General features: G+C 49.5%; 1 protein-coding gene across 5 annotated transcripts in view; it reads right to left on the reverse strand.

Annotated features, from left to right (window-relative positions):
* The window catches only part of LHPP (phospholysine phosphohistidine inorganic pyrophosphate phosphatase), a 155569-nt gene extending 151222 nt beyond the window's left edge, over positions 1-4347 (reverse strand). For 4 of the 5 annotated variants that reach the window (XM_017858650.1, XM_017858652.1, XM_017858653.1 and 1 more), the window contains exon 1: positions 4146-4347. In XM_017858650.1, the coding sequence (XP_017714139.1) occupies positions 4146-4270 (125 nt within the window). In that variant the 5' untranslated portion in view covers positions 4271-4347. The remainder of the gene's footprint in view (positions 1-4145) is intronic. The other variant, XM_017858649.1, reaches the window with a different exon arrangement.
* Between the last annotated feature and the right edge of the window lie 7612 nt (positions 4348-11959).

Consider the following 11959-nt stretch of genomic DNA (forward strand, 5'->3'; position numbering starts at 1 on the left):
GAACCCAGGAGGCGGAGCTTGCAGTGAGCCGAGATCGCGCCACTGCACTCCAGCCTGGGTGACAGAGTGAGACTCCGCCTCAAAAAAAAAGAGGCGGAGTCTCACTCTGTCACCCAGGCTGGAGTATAGTAGCACACTCATAGTCTCAAACTCCTGGGCTCAGGCAATTCTCCTGCCTCAGCCTCCCAAGTAGTTGGGACTACAAGCGTGCACCACCATGCCTGGCTAATTTTTGTATTTTTTTAGAGATAGGGTCTTGCTATGTTGCCCAGGTTGGTATCAATCCTCCTACCTCCAGCCTCCCAAAGTGTTGGGATTATAGGTGTGAGCCACTGTGCCCAAACATTAATATTCTGAATTTTAATATTCAATTTAATATTTGAATTGTAATATTTTGAATAGAAAATACATTCACATAGTTTAAAAACCTTAAAAATGATATGCAGGCCAGGCGCGGTGACTCACACCTGTAATCCCAGCACTTTGGGAACCCAAGGTGGGCAGATCACATGAGGTCAGGAGTTCGAAACCAGCCTGGTCAACATGGCGAAACCCCACCTCTAATAAAAATACAAAAATTAGCCAGGCATGGTGGCAGGTGCCTGTAATCCCAGCTACTCGGGAGGCTGAGGCAGGAGAATTGTTTGAACCCAGGAAGCAGAGGTTGCAGTAAGCCGAAATTGCACCACTGTCCTCCAATCTGGGTGACAGAGCAAGACTCTGTCTCCAAAACAAAAACGTTGATATACAAAGTTATACAGTGAAGAGTCTTTCTCCTACCCTGTCTCCAGCCACACAGTGGCCCCCACTTTCCTTATCCTCCAGCTCTTCCCAGACTCTGAAGCAGCCTTCCAGTGTCTTTATGCAAACACAGCAAGAGAAATACATTCAAGCATTTCTGCCTTTTCTATACCAGAAACAGTGCACCATGCACCCTGCTGTGTGCTTGCTGTCTCCACTGGTAATATGTCTATAGACAAGGGTGCTCATTCCTTTTTATACTGCATGTTATTCTGCTGTATAAACAGACAGACCCTAAAACTCCCCTACTGATGGATATCTGAGCTGCTTCCAGTCTTTTGCTATTTAAAAGGCATTGCCAGGAATGACCTTGTATTCGTGTCATTTCTTACGCATGAGATAGGACAAATTCTCAGAAGTGGAACCACTGGTAGATGATGTCAAATGCATCTTCCATAAGCAATGAGTGGCAAGGTCTCCTATGAAGCCTTGCCTGCCCCAGTCACAGCACTGAGCTCTGGCTTCCTGCTCCCCAAATGAGCCCCACTTCAACCCAAAACACTGCCCAGAGCACTCTGCTGGATTCCCACCAGTGCCACCCACAGAATGCTCTTATCTGTGACTGAGCTAGTCTAAAGCTTTGGAGTAATGGAGAATAAGGTCAGGAACCACTTAACCCTGAACTTCAGCCAACACTGAGAGCACACCCAGGACCCAGCAGAGTGTCCTAGGTCTGGGCTGCCCTTCACGCTTGCTCCTGGAAGCCAAGTCTCCCTGTTCCCAGTTCCCAGCCTCCCAAGCACCTCAGGCTTCACTATGCAGGACCATTTGGGTCCCTATTATCTCAGCAGCTCCCAGACATCAGACATGCAGATTGGCAGGATGGGGTCTCTAAGAAGGACCAAGAGACTCACTTAACTGCCACCTACAGATAGGAATATTCAGGCCCAGTGACATCAGGCTACCAAGCCAGGTAGTGCCCCAGCTAGTGACTCTGGAGGCCAAGTCCTGGCAATTAGCCCTTCCCGACTGCCTATCAACATATGGCAGTGCTGACCTGGGATGCCAACAGGAGGCCTTACAGAGCCCAGGTCCAGTGGTGCCAACCACGCTACTGAAGGTGTCCTTCTGGCTGGCCACGGTGGCTCACACCTCTAATCCCAGCACTTTGGGAGGCTGAGATGGGCAGATTACTTCAGCCCAGGAGTTCAAGACTGGCCTGGGCAACATGGCAAAACCCCATCTCTACAAAAAATACAAAAAAATTAGCTGGGCATGGTGGCACGCATCTGTAGTCCCAGTTACTTGGGAGGCTGAGGTGGGAGGATCTCTTGAGCCCTTAAGGTGGAGGCTGCAGTGAGCTAAGATTGAACCACTGCACTCCAGCCTGGGCGACAAAGTAAGACCCTGTCTCAAAAAAAAAAAAAAAAAAAAAAAAAAAAAAAAAAAAATTAGGCCAGGCGCAGTGGCTCATGCCTGTTATCCTAGCACTTTGGGAGACTGAGGCAGGAGGACTGCCTGAGCCAAGGAGTTAAAGACCACCCTGGCAACATCATGAAACCTTGTCTCAAAAAAAAAATAATAATAAAAAGAAAAGTGTCGGCCAGGCACGGTGGCTCACGCCTGTAATCCCAGCACTTTGGGAGACTGAGGCAGGTGGATCATTTGAGGTCAGGAGTTCCAGACCAATCTGGGCAACATGGTGAAACCCGGTCTCTACTAAAAATACAAAAATGAGCTGGGCGTGCTGGCAGGTGCCTGTAATCCCAGATACTTGGGAGGCTGAGGCAGGAGAATCGCTTGAACCTGGAGGCAGAGGTTGCAGTGAGCTGAGATGGCGCCACTGCACTCTGGCCTGGAAGACAAGAGCGAAACTTTGTCTCAAAAAAAAAAGTGTCCTCTATGGTCAAGTCTTGGCAGGCACGATGTTCTCTTCCTCCTTCTCTCACCTAAACCAATGCAGTCCAACAGAATTATAATGAGAGCCACAAAGGTAATTAAAGGTTTCTAATAAGCACATTAACAAACGTTTTAAAAAAAGGTAGAACTAATTTCAAATATTTTAAACTAAAACAGTATATTAAAAATATTATCAACTGGGCACGTGGCTCACACCTGTAATCCTAGCACTTTGTGAGATGGAAGCAGGTGGATCACCTGAGATCAGGAGTTCCAGACCAGCCTGGCCAACATGGTGAAACCCCACCTCTACAAAAATACAAAAATTGGCCGGGTGCGGTAGCTCACGCTTGTAATCCCAGCACTTTGGAGGCCGAGGCAGGTGGATCACCTGAGGGCAGGAGTTAGAGACCTGCCTGGCCAACATGGTGAAACCCCGTCTCTACTGACGATACAAAAAATTAGCCGGGTGTGGTGGCACATGCCTGTAATTCCAGCTGTTCGGGAGGCTGAGGCAGGAGAATCGCTTGAACCTGGGAGGCGGAGGTTGCAGTGAGCAGAGATTGCACCACTGCTTTCCAGCCTGGGAGACAAGAGCAAAACTCCCTCTCAAACAAAACAAATAAAAAAATTAACTGGGCATGATGGCGGGTGCTTGTAATCCCAGCTACTCAGGAGACTGAAGCGGGAGAATCGCTTGAACTCGGTAAGCGGAGGTTGCAGTGAGCCGAGATCGTGCCACCGCACTCCAGCCTGGGCGACAGAGCGACACTCCGTCTGAAGAAAACAAAACAAAACAAACAAAAAATATATTATTTCAACAGGCAAACAACATAAACCCATTTTCATGTGTTATTTTACATTTTACTCACGAAGTCTGATGTTTTTGGGGGTTTTGTTTTTGAGACAGTCTCGCTCTGCAGTCCAGGCTAGAGTACAGTGGCGTGATCACAGCTCACTGCAGCCTTGACCTCCTGGGCTCAAGCGATCCTCCTGCCTCAGCCTCCAATGTGGCTGGGCCTACAGGCGTGCACCGCCACACCCAGCTAATTTTTAAATTTTTGGCAGAGACAGGGTCTCCCTATGTTGCCCAGGGTGGTCTCCAACCCCCTGGCCTCAAGCCATTCTCCCTCCTTTGCCTCTGCAAGTGCTAGAATCACAGATGCGAGCCACCGCCCCCGGCCAAGACCTGTTCATCGGTATGCGTTTTACCCTTACAGCACATCTCAACTCAGACTGGCCGCAGGTCAAGCGCTCAGCAGCCCGCTTACTAGGAGGCCGCCCTGTCTGATCGCACAGCCCTAACCAGCAGAGGCCTGGTGCTCGCCCGGGGCAGCAGTGGGGTCGTTCGGGGTCAGCGCTGTGAGCTCACCGGGGTGGGAAGGGGGGAAACGAGGCGGGGCCTGAGCCGCGGCCCCGCCCCCTGTCGGCAGCCGGGGACCGGGCAGAGCTTAGAGCTCGGCGGCCGCAGTGATGCCCCCAGCGGCGCCTCGCGGCCCACTCACCTGGCCACCGCCTCCACCGAGCCGGCGATGGCCGTGCCGCCGCCCGCGCCGCTGTCGTACAGCACGCCCGAGATGTCGAGCAGCACCCCGCGCACTCCAGCCAGCCGCTCAGCCCACGGGGCCATGGCGCCCGGCAGTGCTCCTCGGCTCCGCGTCCCAACCGGCTCCGGCACCGCCGCGCAGGGGCGCCTGGGAACTGTAGTCCCGCGGGCGGGGCAGGGCGGGAAGACCGGGCGCAAACCCGGAACTGGGGCACGGCCTGGGCACCCCGGCGTCGCTCGCCCCCGAATCGGTATTCCTTTTCGGACGTTTTCTTCCCAGGAGATCAGCGGACAAAGAGCAGGAAACGCAGAAAACAAGCCCCTTGATTCACAGAAAGGATGAGGAATTCGTTGAAATGTTATAGCTTTAGTCCAGTTCAATGAATTGTGTATATTTTGTTGATACGCTTACTAGGTGAGCTGTTTACAAGTGAAATAAACTAGAATTCCTACCCTTTGGGGATTTCCACTAATGGGGTTGGGGAGTAGTATACCTTATATATGGGTTCTTAGTCGCTGACAATAGAAGCCACTCTAGTTAGAGGGGTTTTGTTTACATGGGACGTGAAAGGAGCTTACAGATTTCCTGGGGGCTTTAGCTTCATGCCAAGGAGGAGGAAAAGGGGTGCTTCTGCCAGTGGTGTGAGCCTGCCTATAGTTGTTTCTTTTCAGCCAGCTCTGTGGGGTACCCCTGAGCAAGTCACTTTTCATTTCTAGGACTACGGTAGACAGAATAGTGCCCCCTTGAGATGTCCACCTCCCAATCCCCACAACCTCTAAATACATTACCTGACATGGCAGAAGGGACTTAGATCTTGCAGAGCCTATGCTCCTGTAGGGAGATTATCCTGGATGGTCCAGGTGGGCCCAGTGTAAGGACATGAGTCCTCATAAGGGAAAGAGGGAAGCAGGAGACAGTCAGAGTCAGAGAAGGCGGTGTGACAGCAGAAGCAGAGGTCAGGGAGAAAGATGTGAAGATACTACACTGCTGGCCTTGAATACAAAGGGGCCATGGGCCAAGAAATGCAGGTGGCCTCTGGAAGCTAAAAAAGGCAAAGAATTGGATTCTCCCCTAGAGTCTCCAGAAGGAATGCAGCCCTGCTGGTACTTCAAGTTTAGGACTTCTTACCTCCAGAAGTGTAAGATAATAAATCTGTTGTTTTAAGCCACTAAGTGTATGGTAATTTCTTACAGTAGTGACAAGAAACAAATACAGGGATCCAGGTTCCTCCCGAAAAATGACAAGTTGGTCCAAGGTGTCAAGTCTCTAAGTGTGGGCCACTGATAGGCTAAAACTTGATATGAGAATTCCAGACTTTTCTTGGGATGCAATGAGTGTAGGGCATTGTCTATGTTAGGGTTGCATTTGGCTGCATGTAACAGAAACCCAGCCATAGTTGCTTAACCAAATCAGATTTTTCTTTTCCTCATATATCAAGAAGCCAAGAGGGAGGCAACCCTGGATGGGACAACAGCTCCCAGGACCATCAGGCTGCCTCCTGCTTTCCACTCCACCACCCTCTCGGCATGCAGCCTGCCCCTCATGCTAGCAAGATTCCTGCTCCACCCGAGGCATCATGACTGCATTTCAGGCAGGAAGGAGGGGAAAGAAAATAAAAAAGGGCATGTGGCAGCCAAGTCTTACCCTTTATACCCGGAAAGCAAAAGCTTCCCCAGAACCCTGATCCAATGGACTCTCGTTTGCATCTTTTGGGCAAGAGCTAGTCAGGTGGTACATGAACACCATAGTGTGCCAGGAAGCACACACACTGACTGAGCTTTCGGCCTGTTGTAACAAATCTACAACTCATGTCTGAATTTCAGCTCAACTATGAATCCATCAACCATCTATTGCTATACTAGACATATGTCTCATCCTTTCAGATTTGCTTGTCATAGTCAGGACTCTTCAGCTGCCAGTGACAGAAGCCAAATTTCAAATGGCTTAAATTTAAAAGGAATTTATTGGCTCACACAACCAGATAGTCTACCAATGGACAGCATCAGGCATGGCTGGTTATCAGCTCTGGGCTCACAGAGTCTCCAGTACACCACCTGGTGAGGATCCTTTTCCTCAACTTGGTCTGGCTGTTCCAGAAAGAATTCTGATTGGCTCTCTTGGGTCAGTGTCCCCCATTGTATGTGTTCCAGCGGAAGGGATACTGTCATGTTCCAGCCTGACCTGTGCCCTTACCAGGGCTGGAGGCGGGGCACGTGCCTACAGTCCCACCATGACCAGAAGGAAAGGGAGAGGAAAAGCCCCCCAGCAAAAAGCAGGGTACATTAGCTGGACGCAGTAGCACCTACTTGAAGCCCCAGCTACTCCGAAGGCTGGGGCAAGAAGATCACTTGAAGTCGGGTGTGGTGGCTCACGCCTGTAATCCCAACACTTTGGGAGGCTGACGTGGGTGGATCACAAGGTCAGAAGTTCAAGACCAACCTGACCAACATGGTGAAACCCCATCTCTACCAAAAATACAAAATTAGCCAGGTGTGGTGGCACGTACCTGTAATCCCAGCTGCTCAGGAGGCTGAGGCAGGAGAATCACTTGAACCCGGGAGGCAGAGGTTGTAGTGAGCCAAGATTGCACCACTGCACTCCAGCCTGGGCCACAGAGCGAGACTCCGTCTCAGAAAAAAAGAAAAAAAGATCACTTGAACCCAGGAGTTGGAAGCTGTAGTGTACACGACTGCAACTGCACCTGTGAATGGCGACTGCACCCTAGCCTAGGCAATATAGCAAGACTCCGCTAAAAAAAAAAAAAAAAAAAGAAAAGAAAAAGTAAAAAGAAAGCAAAAAAGCAGGGCACTGTGAAAGAGGAATAAGGAAGCAACATGGTACAGGCAAAAGTAGCAGGTGCCCACCAGTCACCAAGAACTTTCTTATTATCAAAGTCCATCTCCCTGGAAAGTGAGACCAGACCAAGTGAGGCCCATATGAGCCAAAGAATCTTCTGTTTTACTGAGATGGGCTATAGTGGAAAAAAAAATTAGAGCACCATTGATAATAGAAACGCTTCTCAGGCCAGGCGCAGTGGCTCACACCTATAATCGCAGCACCTTGGGAGGTCAAGGCAGGCAGATTACCTGAGGTCAGGAGTTCGAGACCAGTCTGGCCAACACAGTGAAATATCGTCTCTACTAAAAATGTAAAAATTAGCCGGGCATGGTGGCACAGGCCTATTGTCCCAGCTACTCGGGAGGCTAAGGCAGGAGAATCACTTGAACCTGGGAGGCAGAGGTTGCAGTGAGCCAAGATTGCGCCACTGTGCTCCAGCCTGGGCAACAGAGCGAGACTGTCAGAAAGAAAAGAAAAGAAAAGAAAAGAAAAGAAAAGAAAAGAAAAGCTTCTCGGCCGGGCGCGGTGGCTCAAGCCTGTAATCGCAGCACTTTGGGAGGCCGAGACGGGCGGATCACGAGGTCAGGAGATCGAGACCATCCTGGCTAACACGGTGAAACCCCGTCTCTACTAAAAAATACAAAAAACTAGCCGGGCGAGGTGGCGGTGCCTGTAGTCCCAGCTACTCGGGAGGCTGAGGCAGGAGAATGGCGTAAACCCAGGAGGCGGAGCTTGCAGTGAGCTGAGATCCGGCCACAGCACCCCACCCTGGGTGACAGAGCGAGACTCCGTCTCAAAAAAAAAAAAAAAAAAAAAAAAAAAAAAAAAAAGAAAAGAAAAGCTTCTCAAACTTTAATGTGCATTAGATTCACCTGGAAGGCTTTTTAAAACATAGGTTTAGATTCAGGAGGTCTGGGTGGCCCTGGGAACCTGGAAGACGGCTGTCAGTTGATGTGGGTTATTTTCTGGAGTCCTACACATGGCCTCTGCGTGTGGCTTGTGTATCTCACAGCATGACAGCAAGAGTCAAAGAGGAAATGTCTCAAGGGCAAGTGTTCCCAGGGAACAAAGTAGAGGCTGCAGGGCTTCCTGTGATTTAGCTTTGGAAGTCACAGAGTCACTTCAGTCACGTTGTACTGGTCACCCAGGGCCACGCCAGGCTCAGTGTGGGAGTGGATGACACAGGGGCATGAGCACTAAGCAGCATGGTTGATTAGGGGTGGCCATCTTTCGAGGCTAGATACCGCAACACGTCTACCAGTATCAGAAATGCCATGTGGGGTTAAATTCATGGTTGTTTTATGCCTGCATTTTTATTTTCTCCCTCCCTCTCTCCCTCCCTCACTTCCTTCCTTCCTTCCTTTCTTTTTGAGACAGGGTCTTGTACTGTCACCCAGACTGGAGTGCAGTGGCATGACTCATAGCTCACTGCAGCCTCAAACTCCCGGGCTAAGTATCCTCTCACCTCAGCCTCCCAAAGTGCAGAGATTATAGGTGTGAACCACTGTGCCTGGCCCCTGCATTTTTCTTTATAAAGAGCTTGGTACCCAGCATGGATGACCTGAATAAAAGCATAAGCTAGTTACACAGATGCTCAGCGTGGGAGTCAGACCCCTTATGAACCTAAATCCGTACCTTATGAACCTATATCCAAGAAATGTGTTAAACATTTCTTGATCCGATTTTTGTCTTCAGCCTATATGGTCTCTTAAGGTATGGGTTTCCAATCTATCTTAGTCAAACTGTGGGGCTTTGGGTTTGTGTTATTAGGCCACCATTTATTGCTTTCAACTCTTCAACCTACTGAACACCAGGGTACTGATGGGCACAGGGATGTATGCTCTGCACTCCCTGACTTTAAGACAATCCAAGAACCAGATTCTGTATGCCAGGCAGTGTGATAAAGGCTGTGCCTGTCAGGGTTCCTTGACTCTGGCTAATTGAATTCCAAACTGCAGAGGGGAAGAGAAGGTTGGGTAGAGTGTAGGCAATTTACAAAATCAAAGGAAATGCTGAACAACGAGATCCGGGCAAGTACTGGAACCGTCAATGTCAAGAGTGGGAAATAATAGATTATTTCGTGTTGGGCACCACTGCCACAATGAAGCAGTGTCACTCTGACTCAGATACTCCCGGGAGAGAGGCCAGTAGGACTCTACTCCTGCAGGAGCTCACTCTGACCTCTTGGCCAGAAGAAGGTTGGGGGGCCTCATTGGCAGTCCCATCACTACCACATACAAGGGTGAGGGCCCGGGGGGGGTCTCAGCAAAATCAACTACAGACACCAGAAAAGGGGCAGTGGATCCTCAGATCAGGCAAAACCAAGAGACGTCCATCAAGGGTTATGACGGCAGCGTGCCCCAGAAACAACGTGGGAAGGAGTGCTCCAGTCTGCGTGGGGTCAGTCAGGGAAGCCCTCAAGAAGAAATAGTATTGTAGGGATGCAGTGAGGCTCCTAGGGAACCCGGAATGGAACAACCAGCATTAGGAAGAAGTCAGCAACAGTAGCGGCGGCTGGAGCCCACCCGTCTGCCTGTCTCTCGTGGCTTCTCCGCTCTGCTCTGCACTTGTTTTGTTGTTGTTGTTTGTTTGTTTGTTTGTATTTGAGACAGAGTTTCATTCTTGTTGCCCAGGCTGGAGTGCAATGGTGCAATCTTGGCTCACTGCAACCTCCGCCTCCCAGGTTCAAGCGATTCTCCTGCTTCAGCCTCCCAAGCACCTGAGACTACAGGTGTGCACTCCTGCACCCAGCTAGTTTTTATATTTTTAGTAGAGACAGGGTTTCACCATGTTGGCCAGGCTGGTCTCGAACTACTGACCTCATGATCCACTTGCCTCGGCCTCCCTTGGCCTAATTTTTTTTTTTTTTGGATACAGAGTCTTACTCTGTCACACAGGCTGGAGTGCAGTGGCATGATCTCAGCTCACTGCAACCTCTGCTCCTGGGTTCAAGCAATTCTCCTGCCTTAGCCTCCCGAGTAGCTGAGACTACAGGTGTGCACTCTTGCACCCAGCTAGTTTTTATATTTTTAATAGAGATAGGGTTTCACCATGTGGGCGAGGCTGGTCTCGAACTACTGCCCTCGTGATCCACTTGCCTCGGCCTCCCAAAGTGCTGGGATTACAGGTGTGAGCTACCGCGCCTGGCCTAATTTTTTTGTGTTTTTAACAGAGCTGGGGTTTTACCATGTTGACCAGGCTGGCCTCGAACTCCTGGCCTCAAGTGATCTGCCCTCCTTGGCCTCCCAAAGTGCTGGGATTACAGGCATGAGCCACTGTGCCTGGCCAGATATTTCTGATCTGTGTGTCCACTGTAGCACAAGATAATGTGAATGCTCATGCTTAGTACTTGGCTGCAGGCAATAGATGGCACACAAGAAACTCCACTGGGTCTCCCATCAACACCGGAGGGATAGAAATGTCCTCTCTTACTCATCCAACTTAAAGAGAAACCTGCTACCCAAAGAACATTCTTCAACATGGGGAACAGTGGAGGAGGAGGTCCTAGGTAATTTTTTTTTCTGGCCACCTGTTTTGTAAAAGACCAGGAGGCAATGAGCATCCCTTTCAGTACAATTTGGCCATGTGTTTGGCTCACTAACATCCTCACATGTGTATTTATACCCACAGTATTTCTATAAAATATACCCAGATCCAGCAAGCCTTCCCTCTGTGCATGGAGTTGATTTTTTTTTTTTTTTTTTTTTTTTCAGCCTGGGTATTAAAATTCTGCCTGAGTGCTGTCTTTAAATTGCTTTGATGCTAGGTGGGTTCCAACCCTGACCTGTCCTGATGGCAAGTGATGCCTGTAACAAGCTCAGGATCAATATTCATAGCGGGTGTCCTGGGCTGATAACACTATCCAAGACAATGTTCACTATCAGTGCAGACAGCTGAGATATTGCACCATTAGGGATGTTGTGTTAAATAACCTGATCCATTTCTGGGGCTATTTAATGAATTTCACAGTTTAGATAGTATCTTTAAGGAGGAGGCAAACGCTATTCCGGAGGCACTGATGCAAATCAGTGGTGCCAAGCTTCCCAAGGTATTCCACAAACAAAGGTGTCTATAATTCCAGCACAGCCTTGAAGAGCCGCTGCGTGCCATGAATAGTGTTAACAATGGAAAGAATTTGCAGTTTATGCAGAGGGAGTGGGGGGGGGAGTGGGGAGGGGTGGGGACAGGCAATATTATGAGCCATGTTAAAGCATTTTAGATAAAATCTTATGTTCCTGAAGTAAAATGCAACTGCAATTCTCTAGGTAAAACCCTGCATTTTGAGCCAGCCCCAGGGTAGGAATATATATGCCAAAGAGCTTCATAAGACACAGTTTGATGACAAACAGGGAAACCTCATCTGCCAGACAGCCTGTGGGTAACCCCTTTTCCCAGTACCTCAGCTACCTTCCCCAAGATGTGCTTCTTCATCTCAAATTGGTTTATAAGATGGGAGAGGGTAGGCACTAGATTTTAGAAGGAAGCCACAGAGAGCAGAGTCCGTCATTTGTTTACCGGACTCTATGTCCCTTGGTGCTGGAGAGGTCATTTACAATTAAAGGCTAGCGTTTACCATTTCCCACCAGAGCTTTGAACTCTGGCTGCCAAGCACAGCAAGCATTCCTAAAAAACAAACAAACAAACAAAAAACACCTCATAGACTAACTTGTGAAAACTGAGTTGAAAATATAGCCTTCCCACCTGACCCCAAACCAAAGTTAAAAAAAATCGACTCCCTCATCTTAGGACATGCTCCCTGCCACTGGTGGGTGCTTGAGCTTAATGGGCAAGGAAAATGGAGCTGGGTGGCCGCTGAGGGACACATGTTCACGGAAGATATGGAGATGCAGAAACTCGGCAGGGACATGGAGAGTCAAAAACAAGTGTGCAGGCCGGGCGCGGTGGCTCACATCTGTAATCCCAGCACTTTGGGA

The sequence above is a fragment of the Rhinopithecus bieti genome, unplaced genomic scaffold, assembly GCF_001698545.2.
Source record: "Rhinopithecus bieti isolate Rb0 unplaced genomic scaffold, ASM169854v2 scaffold_42745, whole genome shotgun sequence".
NCBI lineage: Eukaryota > Metazoa > Chordata > Mammalia > Primates > Cercopithecidae > Rhinopithecus > Rhinopithecus bieti.